Here is a 23,409-nt window from a genome sequence, read left to right as displayed (position 1 = left end):
GTAAAAAAAAAATCAAATCTTATACTTTCAAGTAAAATTCGAATTTAGATTAACATTTTGGCATCGACATACAAATCAAGTAAGTGTCAATATTTGTACAAGTCTATATCCGATAGTATGGACTTGAGAACTTACCCACCCCATACCCACACCACGGGCCCGCCCTACCCCATTTATGACACTGATATGAAAAACTCAATTGACAGATCATAGAATTTGCCACGGCTTCCAGCTCATTACATTAAATGCACACAAATTATGTAAAAAAGCGAGTATATGTTAACTTATTGTGAGACGGTTAAAGTTTTCGTAAAAGTATTTAAAGTTACCTTTTATACTACAAAAGTTATTATGTTTCTAATAATAAATTTTATCTTACAAAAAAACTTATAATGTATTAGATTAATTATACTTAGTCTTTTTAGTTTGTAATCATGAATCTATAAGAAATTACACATTAAAATAAAATTCAAACCAACGACAAATTAAAAGTTACCTTTTAAGTGATTTAAGTTACCATAAAAATAATTAAAGTAACCCTTAAATTGACCGTTTTACAATAAAATTAACGTACATCCGTCTTATACAATACTTATTGTTAAATGCAATAGTTTTGATAAATTTATGATGTTTATGATTCATCCGAGCAATACATTATACTATAAAACGCGAGTACAATTATACATATTCGAAACGTCGGTCTTAGAGTATACTCCTATTCAGGTAACTTCATTCGTATGCATGAATAGCAAAAAATTGATAAAGCAAAAAGGAAGAAACTTTAATCAGCCAACCATAACATGCTCTGACATTCGTTTAGCACAAAATCAAGACCAAAACCCCAACACTAATCCTACCAGCCGACAATAGAATAAAGGCAAATAAACGTACGTCACTTTTTTACCCCTTTTTTTGGGTATACAATCTACGCTTTATCCGAATAATATTCCCTCCGTTCTTTCTAACATCGTTATATTATCATGTATAAATAGTCTTATTTGATTCATTTCAGTTTCAATAAGGAAGTTAACAAATACTCCATATTTTATAAATTCTACAAACTTGTAACACAAGTTATTTTAATAGTCAGATTACATTTTATTAAAATATGTATTGAAGATCGTGAAATAAAAAAAGTGTTATTGTTTTAATGAAATGGGGTAATAAATTCATATGACTAGAAGTTAGAGAGAATAAATTCTAGTTCAAGTTCCGAGTAATCAGAATTTTTGCACCTTTGTGTTGTTCAATTGTTGTTTGTCTTTTTTTTTTTTTTTTTTTTTTTCTAAAAATGCTTTTGCAAAAACTTACAGTTTTGGGTTTAGAATCAGATACCCGGTTTCTTTTTGCTGATCAGTGATCACTACCCCATAGTTTTTCTTTTTTTACCATTCTCTAGAATTCTAGAAAGCACTAATTGATCGATGTTCACATCAAACAATGTTAATTGTCTTATGGAGAATCATAATTAATTGGAAAATGAAACTTGTTACGAGGAATTGATGTAACCACATAATACTTTATATAAAAACACGCAATTAACTTCACGCTAAACCAAAAAATTTATAAATAAATTCACACTTTCACTTTCATTACTAAGATTCATCAACTTTGATGGTATATATAATTTTTTGTTTATATATAAAATCTATTACTCCTACAATACATACCAACTGGTCAACTACCAAGTAAGATAATACTTGTATAAGCTGTATTAGATTTGTGTTGATATCAATTTTTAAGAAATTAGCATTGAATGATCTCATTAGCGAAGTAGTTACAACAATTAAATACAATATCGCATAAGTTACTCTCATAAATTCCAAGAAACAGTGTAAATGTTATAACAGACACATGAATAAAATAAAAGTGTGAATCGGGGTGAGGATTTTATTCTCTAAAACAAACTTTAATTTTAGAGTTGAAAGTCAATTCATATGTGAAGACAATACCATGTAGTACAAAGTCTATAACACATGTATTTGACAGAAATAACAGCAAAATTAAAATAACAAGACTGTAAAATTATTTTCTTTTACCCCAAATACAGAAAGATAACAACTTAATTATATGGCTTATAATAACCTGTTTTTGCCAAACAAAACCAGCTTCATTATCAGCCTCTCTACTTCTCCATAGAAAAAAAACTCAGAATTTTTACTACTCAAAACTCAGAAACTCTAGCCTGAAAAATTAAAGAAAACCCGAAAAGGCGGTCGTTGTTTTACGAGTAATTACCTGAATATGCATTGTCTAAGACTGATCAATGCATTTGACAAAAAAGCTCCTGCTATGCTCAAGGAAGAAGGAGAAAATGGTAAGGGTAGTGTTGTGCGACAGCGGAAGCAAAGGTCGAAAACAAACAAGAAAACAATAAAGAAATTCAATGCAAACAATAAGAACAACACCAAGAATTTACGTGGTTCACTATCGATGTGATAGCTACGTCCACGGGCACCGAGATCGAATGATTTCACTATAAACTGCAAAGATTACAAAGATGATTCTTGTATTTCTCAAGAACGGCTCTCACTCTCTCTCCCTTAACCCTTATACTAATATTAGGGAGGTTTTATATTAATCCCTAAAATAAAAGATACTTGGGCAAAAAGATAACATAAAAGATAACTTTAAATCGTAAAATCCGCGTCTCCGCATTTTTCCTTCTCCGCCCGGTCAGACCGGGCAAGGTCTGCCCGATCGGGCGCGAGAAGAAAACTCCATACGAATGCTTCAACGTATCCAACCCCCACCGCCCGGTCAGACCGGGCAATGTCCGCCCGATCGGGCGGACAAAGCTACGAAGTACGAGTCACCTAATACTTATCAACAATCTCCACCTTGACGAGAACTCGTAGTCAGCAAACGACCCCATCAAGACATAGTGGAAAAACATCTCAAGCCAAACCCGATGCAAGACTCATGCATAAGCCATACATCCCGATAAGTCTTCAACCAAGACCCATCACATACTCGTCTCCAAGTATAACAACTCATAATGCTCCACCTGCATCACAAGCCCCGGGCAAGCTCCACCTTAAGGCCAACACACCTACACCAGGAGCTCCCCAACTTCGCCCCTCAGGGCCTACTACATCACGTAGTAATCAATATTTAGCAAGTCTAAGCAATGTTTAAACTTGCTAAACGGAACAGGCTTAGTGAAGAAATCAGCCGGGTTGTCAGCAGTCCCAATCTTCTTCACCTTAATCCTCTTGTCAGTACGCAAGAAATGATACCTGACATCAATGTGCTTCGTCCGATCATGGTGTACTTGATCTTTAGCTAAGCAAATCGCACTTAGACTATCACAATACACTGTAGCACAATCCTGTGCAATACCCAGTTCACCTACTAGGCCTTTGAGCCAAATAGACTCCTTAGCTGCAGAGGTTAAAGCCATATACTCAGCTTCAGTAGTTGACAACGTAACTGATGACTGCAATGTAGACTTCCAACTAACCACAGAACCACCCAAAGTGAACACATAACCAGTCACAGACCTCCTGGTATCCACATCAGCTGCATAATCAGAATCACTGTACCCAGTGACCAAGCATTCCTTATCATTCCCGTACACAAGACCAATATCAGCTGTCCCTCTCAGGTAGCGAAAAATCCTTTTCACCCCTTGCCAGTGTTCCCTCCCAGGTCGAGCCATAAACCTGCTTACAACACTAACGGCATGCGCAATATCCGGCCTAGTACAGACCATAGCATACATCAAACAACCAACCGCATTTGCATATGGAACTCTAGACATATAAGACAACTCCTCCTCTGATTGAGGTGACATAGACAAAGACAACTTACAACTAACAGTAGTTGGCGTACTTATAGGCTTCGATTTTTCCATCCCAAAACGAGACAAAATCTTTTCAATGTAGCTTTTCTGAGTCAAGAAAAGCTTACCTCTAGCCCGATCCCTGTAGATCTCCATACCCAAAATCTTCCTAGCTGCACCCAAGTCTTTCATGTCAAACTCCGAGTTAAGCATCTCCTTTAATCTAGCAATATCAGATTTATTCTTTGTGGCAACCAACATGTCATCAACATATAACAAAAGATAAATCATGGAACCATTATCCAGCTTACTATGATACACACAGCAATCATATGAATTCCTGTCAAAACCTTGTGAAACCATAAAAGAATCAAACCTTTTGTACCACTGTCGGGGGGATTGCTTAAGTCCATACAATGACTTTAGCAATCTGCAGGCATAGTGTTCCTTTCCAGGAACTTCGAATCCTTCGGGCTGCTTCATCAGAATCTCCTCCTCCAAATCGCCATGAAGGAAAGCCGTTTTAACATCCAACTGCTCCAGCTCAAGATCAAAATGTGCTACAATTGACAATAACACACGGATAGAAGTATGTCGAACCACAGGTGAGAATATCTCAACAAAATCAACCCCTTCTACCTGACTGAACCCCTTAGCAACTAGCCTAGCCTTAAAACGTATTTGCTCAGTTTCCGACAACCCTTCTTTCTTCTTGTAAATCCATTTACAACCCACAAGCTTCCTCCCTTCCGGTACTTTTACCAGTTCCCACACTCTGTTCTTGTAAAGAGACTGCATCTCTTCACCCATTGCGGCAAGCCATTGCGCAGACTCACTACAACTAATTGCTTGTTTATATGTGGCAGGTTCAAATGACTCTACATCATCAGCTACACTCAATGCATAACCTGTCATCGCATCAACACAGCAATTTCTTCCCTCCATCTCTTCAATCAATCTAACAGGCTTCTTGATAACTCGTTTAGGCATCTCAAGAATGGTGTCAGGTTGACTAGATGACCCCTGATTAGATTGCTCCACCTCATCCCCAGAGTTAGAATGAGTAGGAGTAATCTCAGGTTCAGGAGTACCCGGCACTGGAACATCAGCATCATCATCAATATATTGTACCCGAGGTAAATCAGCAATGGTAGACTGATGTACCTCAAGTACCCCATCTGTCTGTAATAAATTGTCTCCTTCCCTTCTCAAATCTGAAATCTCTGCATTTTTAATTGAATACATGGTGTTTTCATCGAAAGTAACATCCCTACTAAGAATGACCCGACCCTCCGAAGGTGAAAAAATTCTAAACCCCTTCACACCATCCCCGTACCCAACAAAACACCCCTTCTTGGCTCGTGGATCCAGCTTACCCTCAATAACATGATAATAAGCAACACAACCAAAAATCTTCAAATTCGAAAAATTAGGCAACTTACCACTCCAGATCTCAAACGGAATTTTGGAATCAATTCCAGAATGAGGACCCCTATTAATGACATAACAAGCTGTTAACACAGCTTCACTCCAGTACCTCCTCCCAAGCCCTGCATTAGAGAGCATGCATCGAACTCTCTCTAGCAGTGTCTGATTAACCCGTTCTGCTACACCGTTCTGCTGTGGTGTCTTCCTGACAGTATGATGCCGACCTATACCCTCATCTGCACAGAACTGATTAAACTCGTCTTTGCAAAACTCTAGCCCATTGTCCGTTCGTAGCTTCTTGATCTTCCTTCCTTGTCGATTTTCCACCAAAGCTTTCCATTGCTTGAAAACTTTGAAGGCCTCATCCTTTGACTTAAGCAACCTAAGCCATGTGTATCGGGACTTGTCATCAACAAATGACACAAAATAGTGGTAACCTCCCATACCTTCAACTCTAGATGGACCCCAGCAATCTGAATGGATGTAATCGAGCACTGCATCAGTAATGTGAGCACCCTTGCTGAACTTTGACCTGTGTTTCTTACCAAACACACAATGCTCACAAAATTCAAGGTTGGCAACCTTGACCCCGGATAGAAGACCCCTCTTGGACAATAGCTGCATCCCCTTCTCCCCCATATGACCAAGCCTCATGTGCCAAATCTTAGTCATCTCCTGGTGAGATACAGATGCGCAAACCGCAGAACTAGGCAGTGTAACACCCTCAAAAACATAGAGGGTGTTCCTTTTGATACCCTTAAGTACCAACTCAGAACCTCTGAAAATACACAACTCCCCATCTGAAAACACACCATTGTACCCCAAGTCATCCAGGGTACCCAATGAAATCAGATTCTTTCCTAAAGCAGGAACATGCCGTACATTAGTCAAAGTTAACCTCCGCCCATCAACAGTCCTCAACCTCATGGAACCAATACCTGTGACCTTACATGGAGCATTGTTACCGACTATAACCATACCCCCATTGCGAGGTTCATATGTATCAAACCAATCTCGACGTGGACACATATGGAACGAACACCCCGAATCTAGAACCCAGTTATCAGATAAATCATCAGACCTAGCAGAACTGACTAATGCTAAATCTTCCTCTGAATTATAGCTCTCATTCGGTTTCTCTTCAACTACAGCAGCCTGGGACTTGTTTTTCCTCACCGGACAATTATTCCTAAAGTGACCCGGTTCTTTACAGTAATAACATGTTTTAGTAGTAGTTTTACTAGATCCATCCTTGCCGTTTCCAGCACCCGACCCAGCATTGTTCCCCTTGTTAAACCCCTTATTCTTTTTAGACTTTCCGGACTTAACAAACAACCCACTACCATTATCCCCATTATCACTCGTAGCTTTCATTCTGAGTTCCCTAGTATGAAGTGCTGCCTTCACTTCTTCTAAGGTTATAGAATCCTTACCAACAACAAAAGACTCTACAAAATTCTCAAAGCTAGACGGTAGAGATACAAGTAAAATCAACGCAGCATCCTCATCATCAATTTTAACATCTAAATTACGTAAATCAAGCAAAATAGAGTTAAGTTTTTCTAGATGTTCCCGTAAGGAAGTACCTGACTGCATCCGGAGGCTAAACAACCGCTGTTTCAGTAATAATTTGTTGGTCAACGACTTAGTCATATACAATGACTCCAGCTTCAGCCACAATCCAGCCGCCGTTTCCTGATCAGCCACCTCCGTGATGATTTGATCATCAAGACTAAGTAATATGGTAGAGTGTGCCTTCTCTTCCATAACTTCTAACTGCGGGTCAGTCGGTCCATCTTCTGACTCCGAAGTAGTACTCTTTGGAGCCAACGGACGCCATATCTGCTGTTGTTTTAACAGAGCCTTCATCTTAATTTGCCATAGCCCGAAACTATTTTTCCCGGTAAACTTCTCAATTCTTATTGTTGAATCTCCTGCCATTGTTATCTTCAAGAAACTCTCCAAGGATTGAACCTGAGCTCTTGATACCAATTGTTGTGCGACAGCGGAAGCAAAAGTCGTAAACAAACAAGAAAACAATAAAGAAATTCAATGCAAACAATAAGAACAACACCAAGAATTTACGTGGTTCACTATCGATGTGATAGCTACGTCCACGGGCACCGAGATCGAATGATTTCACTATAAACTGCAAAGATTACAAAGATGATTCTTGTATTTCTCAAGAACGGCTCTCACTCTCTCTCCCTTAACCCTTATACTAATATTAGGGAGGTTTTATATTAATCCCTAAAATAAAAGATACTTGGGCAAAAAGATAACATAAAAGATAACTTTAAATCGTAAAATCCGCGTCTCCGCATTTTTCCTTCTCCGCCCGGTCAGACCGGGCAAGGTCTGCCCGATCGGGCGCGAGAAGAAAACTCCATACGAATGCTTCAACGTATCCAACCCCCACCGCCCGGTCAGACCGGGCAATGTCCGCCCGATCGGGCGGACAAAGCTACGAAGTACGAGTCACCTAATACTTATCAACAGGTAGTATGGAAGGTACTGTAATCTTGAAGAATACAAAGAAGAGTCTAACTGATCGCATTTTTCGACGAAAGATTTATGTTCAGCTTGTTAGCGCAGTTCACAGTGATCCTGCTGGTAAATTCTGATTATTTTTTGTTACAGTATTTCTGTTACTGAGTTTTATTATGATTGTTTTATATGTTCTGCATTTTTGTGTGTTTTAATTCTGTTGTTTTTTTGTGCTTGATTGTAAGCTTAAGATGAAGCCAATAACCCGAAAAAACAAATACCATGATGATTTGTAGACGAACAGTATAATTGAAGTTTGTTTTTATTCATGTTCTTGGAATTGTATTTTCTGCAATACAATCTGATTTTACTGATGCATTTGTAATGGATACTGCCTGAAATAGCTAACCCCGGAAAATTGTGACACAGAACTTCAACTGTATCGAAAACTGGCTTAATTTTTTCAATGATAGATGAGAGACTTAATTATGTCCTGAATTGAAACAAATGACTTATTACTCGAATATAACCTGAATCGAATGAATTGTACTCAAATGGAACCTAATCTGAACGACTCGTTTTCCACCTTCAGGAACGAAGAATCTGTACTAGAAGCTAAGGCCAATGAGAGAACACATAATCACTTACATAAATTCTACTTGTGGAAATTGTTTGTTTTTGATATTCTACTTAAAAGGAGGGGTAAGATGAGATTTGAACCCGTGAGTCCGGGACAATCTTGTCACGTTAGCTCTGATACCATGTTAGAGGACCAACTCAACCAAAAACTTAAGTTAATGGCCAGTATTGGTTTTATATACTCTATCAATATATGTGTTCCTGTAATTTTAACACGAAAACTGTTCTGTTTTACAGCAAATGATTTGAAAGGTAAATTAGGAAAACGAGCATATTTAAAAGAAAAGATAAAAAAACCCACTGGTTTGGCTGCTGATGAGTCTGCATTCAGAGTTAAATTTGATTTGGATGACGAGGTTGCTGTTCCTGGGGCATTGATAGTAAGAAATGAGCATCACAGTGAGTTTTATCTAAGGACCATTACCATGGACGGAGCCCCAGGTCATGGAAAGATCCATTTTCTTTGCAATTCTTGGGTTTATCCAACTCATCGTTACCAGAAAGATCGAATATTCTTCAGCAATAAGGTTATCTCCTAGAGCAGTCTAGCTGTTTTTGTTTGCAAAAGTGTATGAAAGCATTTTTAAGATGATCAATTTTGACAGTTCTGTTTTTTATGTGTATGATGAGCAGACATACCTGCCTCATCAAACTCCTGCACCATTAAGAAAGTATCGCGAAGAAGAGCTACAGATTTTGAGAGGAGAAGGAAAGGAAAATGATATGCTCCATGAGTGGGATCGTGTTTATGATTATGCATACTACAATGATCTGGGAGAGCCAGATAAAGGTCCGGAATATGTCCGGCCTATTTATGGAGGATCTGCTGAGTATCCTTATCCACGTAGAGGACGAACAAGCCGCCCTCCAACAAAGTCAGGTAAACAACTTTTTGTCTTTGTATAGCTGATTGCAGTAAAAGGGCTACTTTAAAGAGCACATTACTGTTTAAGACTACTAATTTTTGAATTCGCTACCTTGTTTTCAGATCCTCATACTGAGAGTAGGTTGCCTCTAATCAGGGGAAAAGATGTCTATATCCCAAGAGACGAAAAGTTTGGGCACATCAAGCTGTCTGATTTCTTGGCTGATACTGTCAAGTCTATAACTCACGGCGTTGTTGGTTTGGTGGATGCGGTGCTTGACAAAACACCGAAGGAGTTTGACACTTTTCAAGATGTGTTAGATATGTATGAAGGAGGAATTAAGCTGCCAGATAGTCCATTCGTTGAAAAAATAAGGGAAAATGTGCCAAGTGAATTTCTGAAAACGCTTGTTCGGAGTGATGGTGCACATTTTCTGAAATATCCAATGCCTGATATAATAAAAGGTACACATTAGCTTACATGAAGCTCACAACTGTATTCAAAATGGGAATATTTTCTATAATGAAAGATTGGAAGTGCAAGTTTAATGCTTTTGAGTGTCTTGAACTTTCTGGTACAGAGGATAAGACAGCTTGGAGGACTGATGAAGAATTTGTCAGGGAGATGCTTGCTGGTATAAATCCTGTTGTCATTCGCCGGTTAGAGGTATTCAGGCCTACTTTTTTGCTCAATCAATGATTGCACCATAGTCAGGAAGATTTTGCTTCTGAGACAGTGTTCATCACATGTCGCAATTCAATTTTTTCCCTTTACAGTGATTATTATTTCCTGCAGGAGTTTCCTCCCGTTAGTAAGCTAGATGCTAAACGTTACGGAAACCAGAACAGCTCAATTACCAAAGAGAGCATTGAAGAGAATCTAGATGGGTTATCTGTGGAAGAGGTAATATGTTTAACAGTAACAGGATGATATTGTATGGAATTTTCATGGAAATCCTAAATGCTTTTTTCGTTCATCAACCAGGCAATCCAGAGTAACAGGCTATACATATTGGATCACTATGACACAGTAATGCCATTCTTAAGGCAAATCAATACAGATACTCCCTCAAAGGTCTATGCCACTAGGACACTTCTCTTCTTGAAAGATGACGGAACTTTGAAGCCATTGGTAATCGAATTAAGCCAACCACAGTCAAAAGGGGATCAGATAATTGGTGCTGTTAGTGAATTATATAAGCCATCTGAGGATGAAATAGGAGCCTCCCTTTGGTTATTGGCCAAGACTTATGTAGCTGTTAATGACTCGGCTTATCATCAACTCATCAGCCACTGGTATTATCCGTCAGAAGAAAAAAAATCTTTATTCAGCTTATAGCAGTTGTGTTCACAGCTCTGATTTCAGAAGTGTTTTTTCACAGGTTAAACACTCATGCAGTGATAGAACCATTTATAATTGCAACGAATAGACAGTTGAGTATGCTTCACCCAGTTAACAAACTTTTGCATCCTCACTTCCGTGATACAATGCCTGTAAATACAATAGCGCGACAGATTGCTCTTAATGCTGATGGGTTGTTTGAGGCAGCAGTTTTTCCCCGAAAGTATGTTGTGCAGTGGACATCCGCACTCTATAAAGACTGGGTATTCACTGAGCAAGGCCTTCCTAGAGACCTTATCAAGAGGTATGTTACTTTATTTATGACCATTCATCATAGTGACTAGTCAGGTATATGTAAAGGTAAAAAAATATTTCCTAGTTAAGATACTTAAATCTTTGGAAAATCAATGGATAGCATAAAGTCATTCCATAAGATTATAACTCATTTCAATTAAGTTTTATATGGACCTTTTTTAAGTTAGTTCCAAATTTGTTACTCCATGCAGGAACAATTATCACGTTGTCTCAACTCCTTATAATTAAAGAAAAGACATAATTCTACTAATATACCCTCACAAACTGTTAGACCATTTTCAGACTCTCCTCGTTTATCAATGTAGATAAGGGAATTTTGGGAAATCATATCAAATGACTACTAATTTAGAAAATGGACAACTACAGAGATAGAATTTATGATGTTGCAAAAAAATTGAACTTGCATTGTAAGTTAAACTTAGAACACAGGACTTCATGATTGAAAGACATGATAATGAGCCTATATATATGAACCTTTGAACTAATTCTCCTAGCTAGAAGCATAAGCTGCAGTGCGAGTGTCCAAATGACAAGTTTATGCTGTATTATTATACTAACTTAGTACCAAATTGCTTTTTTTCAGAGGTATGGCAGTCAAGGACCCGGAAAGCCCTCATGGTTACAAGCTATTCATAGAGGACTACCCATATGCTGTTGATGGGCTAGAAATATGGTTTGCAATAGAGACTTGGGTCAAAGATTATTGCTCGTTTTACTACAAATCTGATGACATGATTGTTCATGATCCTGAACTACAAGATTGGTGGAAAGAAATCCGGGAAAAGGGCCATGGTGACAAGAAGGACGAGAAGTGGTGGCCAGAAATGAAGACAATAGATGTACTAACAGAAACTTGCACAACCATTATATGGGTGGCTTCTGCACTCCATGCAGTAGTCAACTTCGGACAATACCCTTATGGTGGATACATGCCTAACCGGCCTACTATAAGCCGGAAATTCATGCCACAGCCAAATACTCCTGAGTTTGAAGAACTAAAGACTAATCCAGATGGGGTTTTCTTGAAGACAGTATTAAGTCAAGTCCGAACATTGGCAGCTATATCAGTGATAGAGCTTATATCAGGGCATTCTGCAGATGAGGTGTATCTTGGACAGCGAGAGCCTGGATGGACTTCTGACTCTCAACCATTAGAAGCACTTGAAAGATTTAGTAAGACGCTAGTGGAGATTGAAAACAGGATCCTAGCACGAAACAATGATCGAAAACTGAAGAATCGAGTTGGTCCAGCTAAGTTGCCCTTCACATTGCTGTGTCCTTCAAGTGGAGTTGGGATCACTGGCAGGGGAATTCCTAACAGTGTCTCAATTTGAAGCTGTTTTGACTAGCTTTATAGGACATTGAAGAATTATATAGCAAATAAGCATGAAACTGTAAGATTGTGAAGTTATATTTTTCTATAGAATAAGATGTTTGGAGTAGTTAGGAGGCATGATCATGAGATATTGTCATTAGAGGCATGAATGCATGAAGTTGTACATATACATAAAAGTTGAGAAATTAGTAAGTAGATGTTTACTGTAAGGTACCATTATACACCATATTGTAAGAAATAAAGTGTGTTAATTTCTTTGGATAGGCTAGGCCATTGTTATATATAGATAGGTAAAATTACTTTAGGAGGTCCACTTCTTGAGAGGTACACCTAACATGAGTATATTACATGCATGAAGGATCGAAAAGTAGTGGTGCGGACTATTACAAATTTGGAAGGGCCGCTTATCAATTAATGTACATGAAAAAGTTCCTTTTCATGAGGAAAGTCTTCCATGTTCTCCCTTTTTCTTTAAAAAATAAAAATAAAAAGAAATTTTGTTTGAAAAAAACCTTTTAAATGCACAATTTTGTGAAAAAAAAAAAACTTATATTTTTTTTTATTTATCCTAGATAAATTAAGTCTTGATATCGAGAGAAAACGTGCTTGGCTTCTTATGCTTTTCTACTACAAATGAAGGTAAGAAATACCTTAGCCCTTTTATCTCACAATAATGTACTTTTTTTTTAGAGGTGATTATTGGGCGGGCCGGGCCGAGGCCAAAAAACTATCCATTTCTCGGGTCGGGTCGAGCCAAGCTTTGAGGCGGAAATTATGTGCCCAAACCCGCCCAAACTAGCTGGACCGTGTGGGCTTTTCGGGCCGAGCCAAAAAACAACTAAAATAGCATAAAATCGCATTCCCAAGCCCACCACCTAAAGATTAAAAAAAATCGGGCCAAGCTGGAAAAATCTGTCCAAAATCGGGCACGACTCACTTTGATCAACTCTACTTTTTTTCTACCCATCTCTCTCTTATTTTTATCTTAGATTACATTTTTTAGTCACATTGACGTCGCTAAAACCATGTTAAAACCACCTCAATCAAAAATTATTTTTATGGTTGAAGTCCCAAGATCAATTTATATACTTTATCACTTAAAGTATGTTCTATTCACTTGATTTATGAGAACTTATTTTAGTTTCAATATGAAGTTAGATATCCTTATTAACTCTTTTCAAAACTTACTTTTCCTAAACATTTCTCATCTAAACTTATTTTAACTAAATAAGTGAAAAATAAGGTGAATATAACATATACTTAACCTAAATATTTGATAGTTTAAAAAAATTCATTTAAAAAGTCAAAGCTCAGTGTTGGAACTGTCTTTGTCCCACATCACATGGACACTTTACATCTCCTTAGGATACACTAAGCAAAATGCTTAACAATAAATTAGAGATATAATATCGATGCTAATGTGAATTCACACCTATCATCTAATCCTTCATTCTAAATTATTAACTCTTCAAATAAGGAAAGAAAAATCAAAATACTTGAGTTGCAATTAAAGTATATATTTCCTCCATAACAAATTAATAATTTAGTTAGCATTTGGACTCATTTAACTGGTAATTAGACTCGCATGTTGCCTTGAGTTATGATGAGAGTGATATAGTATAAAATATATTCTTGGGCTTTAAATATCAGCTTAAACTTTTGGTTAACTTGACCCTTTAATATGGTATTAGAGGCAGATCCATAGTTTGGAAGTTTTGGACCTTTGATGGCATTAAGTATTATGGGCCAAATTGAATTGGATCAAATAATCCTTAAGTTAAAGGGACCTTACATGTGAGGGGGAGTGTTGAAGTATATCTTACCAAATAACACATGTAAGTGTTTCACCCACATTGATAAAAGAAGAGAGAGTTAAACACTTTGTAGAGTTAATAAGCTACTCCTTTTATTGTCATATGGTTTTGGGATGAAACCTCCTTTGGTTTTGTGAAGTGGACTCTCTCTTTTTTGGTTTGCGGGTGCGATTCAAACCCGTATTTAACACTTTCAGTTGCAACACTTGTAAATTTACACTGATAGTTTAATTTAAACAATACTTCCTCTGTTCTTTTTTACTACTTGACTTGTTTCTTTTATCACGCTTGTCAATGCAAAACTTTAACGATCAATAACTTTAATTTTACATAAGTAAAAATTATAAAAATTGTATATTTTGATAGTACATATTGAAACGAATTCAAAAATATCTCACATGAATATATTTTTACTTACATATTATTCACAAAGGAGGGGTGGTGAGTAGTGTAAAAATTAAAATGGGTCAAGTAAAAAAAAACGGAGGAAGTAATAAACAACTAATTTGAATGATAGGGTATGAAATTACATCACTAAAAATAAAATCATCCTAATTATTTTGCATGATACACATTGATAAAGACACATGCTAATATGCTATTCAAATATATAATCAAACAAAAGTAGGTAGTAACTAAAAATCATTTACTATTAGAACTTAGAAGTCAACTTTAATTTCATAGACTAACTTAAAATTATTTGTAATTAAAGGGAATCAAATAATTTTTATTGAAACTTGGAATTTGTTTATTTGATCACAACCAAAGTGTCCAAAAACACATGCTACTATAAAACCGGTGAATCGGTCACTTTAAACAAGCACAATAAATCCATAATCACACTTTCTAAAAGATCATCATTAGTGCTTAATAATCATGATTAATCTACTCAAATGTGAGATTAGCAACACTAATCTCCTAACCCCACTTACTAATCACCAATCAAAATCAAACCTTTTTTCTTCATCTACTTTCTCTCTCCTCCAAAGTAGAAATTTGAGTTCTTTTCCAAATCATAATCAGTCAAAGATCTTTTTCAGTTTGAAATCCAAAGGTAAAGCAAAAGGGTCTTACTACAGTGTGGTGAAGAATACCTTAGATAATCGTGCACCTGCAAAAGTGATTATTGAAGGAATTGTTGTATTGAAGAAGAAGACTCTTTCTGCTTTTAAAGAAGATGTGAAATCAAAGTTTGTTCATAGTGATGATGTTTTGATTGGTGGGAAAGTTTCATTTCAGCTTGTTAGTGCTGTTCATACTGATCCTGGTAATTTTTTTAAAATTCTATTCTTTTAATCATAGTTATTTTAATTTGTTGTTCTATTTTTCTTTGATTATTAACTCAATTTTTGTGTTTTTAATACCCATTATTCTGAATTTGTTTTATTGTGATTGTGATTGTTGTTTTATGATATAATGACCCATTAGTCCAGTGACGGGTATTGATTGAATCTAGTGTGTGTCCAGGGCAATGCCTCGAATCTAGTTTACACTTTACAGTCTTAGAGATGCCAGTGGGATCATTATTTCTAATAATAAATTATAGTGTTTACACGTACAGGAGAGATGGGTCCAATGGTCTTGTGGTCCCATAAATTTTAAGGAAATTATCTTGATTATTGTGGTCCCATAAATTTTAAGGAAATTATCTTGATTATTCTTTTTGGACCTTGTTGTTTTGTTTTTCTTTGATTAGAGGCAAATTAATATGTGAATAACTTTACTCATTATTTGGACAATGATTGTTTGTTGTTTTATGATAAAAATCTACTAATCAGAGATTGATTGAGATTGTTCTGAAGTTGATTTTGGTTGAAGTTGACTTACATGATTATATCTGACTATCTGAGTTGATTGGATTTTTGATTAAGGTTGAGTGATATTTCCCATCCATACATTACTCCATATTCAAATTTGGGTAATAAATGAGTTAAAGGAGTATTCAGATTGAGTTGATTTTGATCAGGTCATATTTGGATAATGATTTTTTTCTGGTTGGTTCGAATTAGTTTGGGGATGATGTTTATTTGGAGCTCTTGGTCATGTTAAGTTTTAAGTCACCCATCCACAATAGGTGTGTAATCATAACTAAACTTTTCTGGATTCAAAATGTTAAAGTTGTGAGATCGGTCAATTTCTGCTCTTGGGCTCAAAATTCAGGTTACCTGTTACTGTATTAGGTTCCATTTGGTTTGGGTGATTTCATTCTAATACCCGGACATCCGGATTTAGGTCAAATATGTGAGGGTGATCTAGTGTTACCTTCCATAACATCCTTAAATTATTAACCATGAGTCAAGAACATACTCTGGAGTAATTCATTTGCAAAGAGAATTCAGACTAGAAGTATAACATTGACAGTTAATTACTTCTGTTTACTAACACTGATGACAGGGCAGATGATCATATTAAGTGTAAGATGCTTGTAGTGATTATTATTTTTGTTTAGTGCTTTAGCCATATTAACAGTAAGTTTGTTCAAATTTTCAGCCAACAACTACAAAGGGAAACTTGGAAAACTATCATATTTGGAAAAAGGGGTCAAAACAATTACTGATTTGGCTGATGACGAGTTGGCCTTCAGAGTGAGATTTGATTGGGATGAGGACATTGATCTTCCTGGAGCACTAATAGTAAGAAATGATCATGACAGTGAATTTTACCTAAGAACCATTACCCTGAAAGAAATTCCGCGCCATGGTTCAATCCATTTTGTTTGCAACTCTTGGATTTATCCTGCTAAATACTATCAAAAAGACCGCGTATTTTTCACCAACAAGGTTATCTCCCATAATTACCTAGCGGTTGTTTTTTTGTTGAAGCATGTGCAATGAATATGTTCTCCTTAAACATTTCTATGTTTATCATGTGTAGACATACCTCCCTCACCAAACTCCTGCACCACTATGCAAATATCGAGAGGAAGAGCTAGAAATATTGAGAGGAGAAGGAAAAGATCAAAATGAAATGCTCCTGGAGTGGGATCGTGTTTATGATTATGCATACTACAATGATCTAGGAAAACCTGATAAAGGTAAGGAATATGTCCGCCCAATATTTGGAGGGTCTGCTGAATATCCTTATCCACGTAGAGGACGAACAAGCCGCCCCCCAACTAAGAAAGGTTAGCGGCAAATTACTTTTAGCTTAATGGGAAATTCTTACCCTGAGATAGAGTCTATATCGTTGCCCTTTGTGGTTCTGTATTCACCAAAAAAGTATGAGAAATCTTCAAGCTTCCCCTGCTTGTCTTCATTTTTAATCATCGTGATCAAAGGACTTAAAAAAGCACATCACTGCTAGGCAACTACTCCGTACTATTAATTATTGATTTGCCTCCATTATATTCTTATTATTATACACCTTGTTTGTAGATCCTCATACTGAGAGCAGGTTGCCCCTAGCCAAGGCCAAAGACGTATATGTTCCAAGAGATGAAAAGTTTGCGCACCTTAAGTTGTCTGATTTCATGGGTGATACAGTCAAGTCTATATCTCAGGGTGTTTTTGGTATGCTGGATGCAATATTTGATTGGACGCCAACAAAGTTTCACAATTTCAAAGAAGTGCACGATTTGTATGAGGGAGCAATCAAGCTTCAAGATAGGTCATTTCTTGACAAGTTTAGGAAATTGGTCCCAACCGCATTTCTAAAAGCGCTCTTTCGAAGTGATGGTGCAGATTTTCTGAATTACCCAAAGCCTGATATTATAAAGGGTAAACATTAGCTTAGACAAATTACACTAATTTCATAATGTTTTAAATTTTTGTCCTTAGAGACTTACAATTGGTATAAATTCTTTTGCATTTTGGTGTCTTATAATCTGTGGCACAGAGGATGAGTCAGCGTGGAGAACTGATGAAGAATTTACCAGGCAGATGTTAGCTGGCATAAATCCTTTTATCATTCGTCGTTTAGAGGTAACATGACTACATTTCCTCTTTCCATATCATAAAATATGCATGATTTAGTGAAGACTGATGCAGCTTTTATTTAGAGAGCTTGGAGCCATTCTGTAGTCTATTAAATTGGAGCTTGAGACTTAGTGTAAAAGTTATAAGTAATGTACCAAGATGTACATACTTTAACGAGATTTTTCCATCAATGTAGGAGTTTCCCCCAGTTAGTAGGCTAGATCCTGTAGCATATGGAAACCAGAACAGCTCAATCACCAAAGAATGCTTACAAGGGAACCTAGATGGGTTAAGTGTAGAAGAGGTAAATTGCTCTTGGACAGTGCTCATCGTATTGCACAAGTGTGAATCTGAAATATATATTATGACATCTTGAGTTTCTTTCTCTTCCTGTTTTGTTCTTTTATTACTTCAACCAGGCAATGCAGAGGAACAGGCTATTCATATTAGATCACCATGACATAGTAATGCCATACTTGAGGCAAATCAACACAGAAACTACTTCAAAGGTCTATGCAACCCGCACAATACTCTTCTTAAAAGAAGACGGAACTTTGAAGCCATTGGTAATTGAATTAAGCCTTCCGCATGAAAAAGGGGACAAATTTGGTGCTGTTAGCGAATTACATGCCCCAGCCAATGATGGGATTAAAGCCTCCCTTTGGCAGTTGGCCAAAGCCTATGTTGCTGTTAATGATTCTGCATACCACCAACTTATCAGCCACTGGTACTAGCTAAACTAATCTTCACCTCATAGTAACTGCATCTATTGGCAATGATATTGGAAATGATATTCATTTATTGTCTTTTGGCAGGTTACACACCCATGCAGTGATGGAACCATTCATAATCGCATCAAATAGACAATTGAGTATGCTTCACCCAATTTACAAACTTTTGCATCCTCATTTTCGTGATACAATGCCTGTCAACACAGTAGCACGTCAGATAGCTCTTAATGCTGATGGATTGTTTGAGCAAGCTGTCTTTCCTCGACAGTATGTTGTGCACTGGACGTCCTCACTGTACAAGAAGTGGGCACTCACTGAGCAAGCTCTTCCGAGAGACCTTATTAAGAGGTATACTATTTGATCTAAGGAGATGATGAGGTGTTCATGGTTTACAATTTTATTAATAATTGAGAAATTAAAATCCTGCACAATTAAAAGTCACTAAACCAGCAAATTGCGCCATCAGAAGTTTCATTTGACCATAATTGTTATCTAAATTTATGAAACTGTGTATAAATAATCTGGAGCAGAAGTGCTTATAAAGCTATAATGCAAGTGTCCTTCACTCCTTGTTGAGAGATATATTTAACTTGCAGAGCATAGTGCAGGTTCCATTATCTGAACATAGGATTGTCAAGTTTAATTTGCCTTTTCAAACAACCATGTGAAAGATTTTAATTGTCCTAAGAATCATATAGAGTTGAATGGATGTCCAATCACAACTTTTAGTACTATGAAATTCGTATACAATTAATAATCATATCAAATAATTCTGCATCTCATTGCTTTCTTTTCAGAGGGATGGCAGTTAAGGATTCAAAAAGCCCTCACGGATACAAGTTACTTATAGAAGACTACCCATATGCTGTTGATGGGCTACAAATTTGGGGTGCAATCGAGACTTGGGTCAAAGAGTATTGCTTATTTTACTACAAAACTGATATAATGGTTGCTAATGACCCCGAACTACAATCCTGGTGGAAAGAAATCCGGGAAATAGGCCATGGTGACAAGAAGGATGAGAAGTGGTGGCCGGAAATGAAGACCATCAATGAGTTAACAGAAACTTGTACAACTATTATATGGGTGGCTTCAGCTCTCCATGCAGTAGTCAATTTTGGACAATACCCTTACTCAGGACACATGCCTAACCGTCCAACTATAAGCCGGAGGTTCATGCCTAAAACAAAAAAAGAACTTAAAGAACTAGAGAAAAATCCTGATGGTGTTTTCTTGAAGACAGTAACTAGCCAACTCCGAACATTAGCTTGTCTTTCTGTGATAGAGCTAATCTCCAGGCATTCTGAAGATGAGGTGTATCTTGGACAAAGAGAGCCTGGATGGACTTCTGACGCTCCACCAATAGAAGCATTTAAAAGATTTAGTAAGAAACTAGAAAGTATAGAAAAAGAGATTCTAGACAGGAACAAAGATCCTGAACTGAAGAATAGGGTTGGTCCGGCTAAGTTGCCCTTCACATTACTGTGCCCTTCGAGTGGAGTAGGGATCACCGGCAGGGGAATACCTAACAGTGTCTCTATTTGAAGCTCTGCTGGCTAGCTATGTAGCACTATGAAGCAGTAAGCATGGATTTGTAAGTTCATAATTTTGTTGTGCTGTAAAATAAGATGCTAGGACAGTCTAGGAAGCATGATTATGAATCAGGGCATTAAGAAATCAGGTTGTAAATACATGCAAAATTTTAGACATTAGTAAGTAAAGATTATATTGTAAGGTTCTCTCAGGACCATGTTGTTAGAATATTTACTACTGATTTTGGGAATAATTCTGAATAAAAATTCGCAAATTTTGCTACTTTCACTTCTTAGGTTGTTTAAACGTGGAAAAGTAAACAAAAAGTGAGTCGTTTACACTAATTTTCATAGTTTGGTTCGTAAATGCATATTCTGTTTAATCTTATAATTTGATACTTGATACTGTATTTAGTGTAAATATATGAGTTTTCTTTCAAATAAATTTATGAAAGTTGTTCTTTCTTGTAGACCTGAGTAATTAAGTGTCCCTCCTAACCTGAGTACATTAAAATGGCTAATGAAATTAAGCATTGAAATTGCACTGCTGATAGATAATGATGAAGTTTCAGAGATGCAAACATTTCTGAAAACCAGCTTTATTTTCTCTTTTCATAGAAAATTTAGTCTTTTTCTTGCTCAAAACCAAAGGGAAGGCAAGAAGTTCATACTACACCTTAGATAAAAGTGCACCTGTTGATGGAAGGAGAAGGAAGAATTTTCAGGTAATGGTAAGGTGATTATTGATGTTATTGTAATTAATGTAATCTCGAAGAAGAACACTATCTCTGCCTCTTCAAAATCGTTCGAGATCTTCCATTCTTCGTTGTGATGATGTGCTGGTTGGAAGAAAGGTTTCAGCTTGTTAGTGTATTTCATGCTGATCCTGGTATGCTCTTCATATCAATCTTAATATTTTTCAGTATATATATATAACTGTTCTTGCTTTATTGTACAGTCTGGTATTTGGAGCTAAGCCTTGTGTACTCTGACTAATCTAGACTTATTAAAACGTAAAATTAGTGAACTGCACCAAGAATAAGATAGGCACCAATCTCCCCAAAGTGTGGATGTAGGCATGTAGCCCATATTCGGTGAAGCAATGTAATATAAATTTCTATTTTATGTTTTATTTTGTGCATTTAAATTGCTTTCTCATTTTACAACTTGATTCAAAGTTCTTATATTCATGTTGGTAAGTTGGTAAAATTGTTTTATATTCTCAAGTCTTCAACACCCACCAAATTAACTAGAGGATAAAAAATAGGAAAATCCCAACTATTATGGTGTGTGCAAAATAATACGACTTCAACTATTTGCTATCAGCACTACCATCTTTTGTACTTGTTAATGTGTGACTCGTAATCGGGGTTCGATTACGACACAATCGAAGAGGAAACGATAAAGTGATGACTAGTCCAAGTCATGCATGTCATGATCACTTGTGGGTCATGATAATGCCTACGCTAGTCTTGCATGCCATGATGATGCCTAGTGTCATGATGACTTTAGTGTCATGATTACTTTATTGACTTTAGGGGCACATGCAAATATGGTGACATAGGTACCTTGTATTTGTATATCAAGTCTTCTCATGTTGTGGGGATGTTGAACAACGTAGAGTTTAAGCACACCATAGCTTCATCTCTTGCAATACTTGTAATTCCTTTCCTCCATTGAAGTTGGTAATAAAAGCTCTATTTCCCTTCCACTAAAGTACGTGGACGTAGCTCATTTTGAGTGAACCACTATAAATATTGTGTGTTTTATTTTGTTCATTTTAATTGCTTTCTCAATTCAACTTGAATTGTTATTGCAATCAAACTCAAAGTCCCAAACGGTCCTATTTTTCATAACAATTGGTATCAAGAGCTTAGGTTGTTTTGGGGTTAAATTGTTTGATTCCTTGTTTTGAGTATTGAGTAATCATGTCAACAATGAAGCTAGACATTGAGAAGTTTGATAGGTCAATTAGCTTTGGCCTATGGAAATTAAAGATGAAAGCCAATTTGATACAAAATGGTGTGCACAAGGCCCTTGACTGGAAAGAAGAAAAACCGTTAACCATGACGGATGAGAAGTGGGAAGAGATAGAATTGAAAGCTTTGTCGGCTATACAACTTTGCCTCTCGAACGAAGTATTGAGGGAAGTTGCCAATGAAACTACCGCGGAGGATCTATGATCGAAGTTGGAGTCTCTTTACATGGCAACGAGTGTTACTAGCCGTCTACTATTCAAGAGTAGACTCTACGATCTCCGCCTTGAGGAAGGTAATTCACTTAAGTCTCACTTAGATGAATTCTTCTCGATTGTCATGGATCTTCAAAATATTGATGTGACATTGGATGATGAAGATCTTGCAATTTACTTGTTATGTTCATTACCACCATCTTTCAAGCATTTTCGTGAAACTATCTTGTATATGGTAGAGACGACTTGAGTATAGATGATGTTAGAGATGCTTTGACCCAAAGGAGCTTAATTGATAATCAATTAATTTCTAAATCATTTAATAACTCCAATGATGGTTTGTTTGTGAGAGGTAGAAACTTTGAGAAAGGTTCTACTAGTAATGGTAATGGGGGGAAGAACAAGGGTCGGTCTAAGTCAAAGAAACCGAACCCTAACCGTAACAAGACTTGCAATTATTGTCGCATTAAGGACCACATTAAACGGAGTGTTGGAAGTGGAAAAAGAAACAATCGGGAAATGGTGATGATAAGAACACAAATTAAAGGGCAAAGACTCTCAAACTACCGCCGAGGCTAGTTATGCTGACACTGATAGTGATAGTGGTGCATTGGTTGCCACTCATGGGAAATTTAAGGGAAAGGATGAATGGATTTTAGATTCGGGTTGCTCTTTTCATATGACCCCCAACAAGGATCTCTTTAGCTCCTATGAGGAGTATAATGGAGTTAATGTCACCATGGAAAACAATGCTACTTGTAAGGTGATTGGAATTGGGACGGTCGCCATCAAAATGTTTGACAGTGTTGTGAGAACCTTAACTAAAGTTTGTCATGTTCCAAAGCTCAAGAAGAATTTGATATCTCTTGGCACCCTTGACACAAATGGGTGCAAGTACATAGCGGAAGGTGGAGCTTTGAAGGTTGTGAAAGGTGCTCTTGTGTTGATGAAAGGTTCAAAAGTAGGTAGCTTGTATACATTGCAAGGATCCACCACGGCTGGCTCGGCTAATGTTTCCACGGCTACTATGA

General features: G+C 36.9%; 2 protein-coding genes across 2 annotated transcripts; both read left to right on the top strand.

The window, feature by feature from the left end:
• The first annotated feature begins 2,063 nt into the window (after positions 1-2,063).
• On the top strand, positions 2,064-12,194 carry LOC110736904 (probable linoleate 9S-lipoxygenase 5). The gene is made up of 10 exons (XM_021917242.1): positions 2,064-2,323; positions 7,712-7,825; positions 8,576-8,865; positions 8,972-9,218; positions 9,327-9,668; positions 9,785-9,870; positions 10,000-10,107; positions 10,189-10,499; positions 10,586-10,849; positions 11,444-12,194. Exons 1-10 carry the CDS (start codon positions 2,245-2,247, stop codon positions 12,192-12,194), a joined length of 2,592 nt encoding a protein of 863 aa, XP_021772934.1. The 5' UTR covers positions 2,064-2,244.
• A 2,602-nt stretch (positions 12,195-14,796) lies between these two features.
• LOC110736903 (probable linoleate 9S-lipoxygenase 5) lies at positions 14,797-20,489 on the top strand. The gene is made up of 9 exons (XM_021917241.1): positions 14,797-15,277; positions 16,501-16,790; positions 16,885-17,134; positions 17,385-17,726; positions 17,845-17,930; positions 18,121-18,228; positions 18,344-18,651; positions 18,740-19,003; positions 19,453-20,489. Exons 1-9 carry the CDS (start codon positions 14,887-14,889, stop codon positions 20,198-20,200), a joined length of 2,787 nt encoding a protein of 928 aa, XP_021772933.1. The 5' UTR covers positions 14,797-14,886; the 3' UTR covers positions 20,201-20,489.
• The last annotated feature ends 2,920 nt before the right edge of the window (positions 20,490-23,409 follow it).

This window comes from Chenopodium quinoa, unplaced genomic scaffold (genome assembly GCF_001683475.1).
Source record: "Chenopodium quinoa cultivar QQ74 unplaced genomic scaffold, ASM168347v1, whole genome shotgun sequence".
In the NCBI taxonomy this organism is placed as follows: domain Eukaryota; kingdom Viridiplantae; phylum Streptophyta; class Magnoliopsida; order Caryophyllales; family Amaranthaceae; genus Chenopodium; species Chenopodium quinoa.
This window is presented reverse-complemented; position numbering and strand designations above follow the sequence as displayed.

Coding starts and splice junctions, on each gene's coding strand:
- LOC110736904 (XM_021917242.1), top strand. CDS start 2,245: ATGCATTGTCTAAGACTGATCAATGCATTTGACAAAAAAGCTCCTGCT. Junction 9,219..9,326: donor CCGCCCTCCAACAAAGTCAG/GTAAACAACTTT, acceptor CCTTGTTTTCAG/ATCCTCATACTGAGAGTAGG. Junction 9,871..9,999: donor TTGTCATTCGCCGGTTAGAG/GTATTCAGGCCT, acceptor TATTTCCTGCAG/GAGTTTCCTCCCGTTAGTAA.
- LOC110736903 (XM_021917241.1), top strand. CDS start 14,887: ATGATTAATCTACTCAAATGTGAGATTAGCAACACTAATCTCCTAACC. Junction 17,931..18,120: donor TTATCATTCGTCGTTTAGAG/GTAACATGACTA, acceptor CCATCAATGTAG/GAGTTTCCCCCAGTTAGTAG. Junction 18,229..18,343: donor ATGGGTTAAGTGTAGAAGAG/GTAAATTGCTCT, acceptor TACTTCAACCAG/GCAATGCAGAGGAACAGGCT.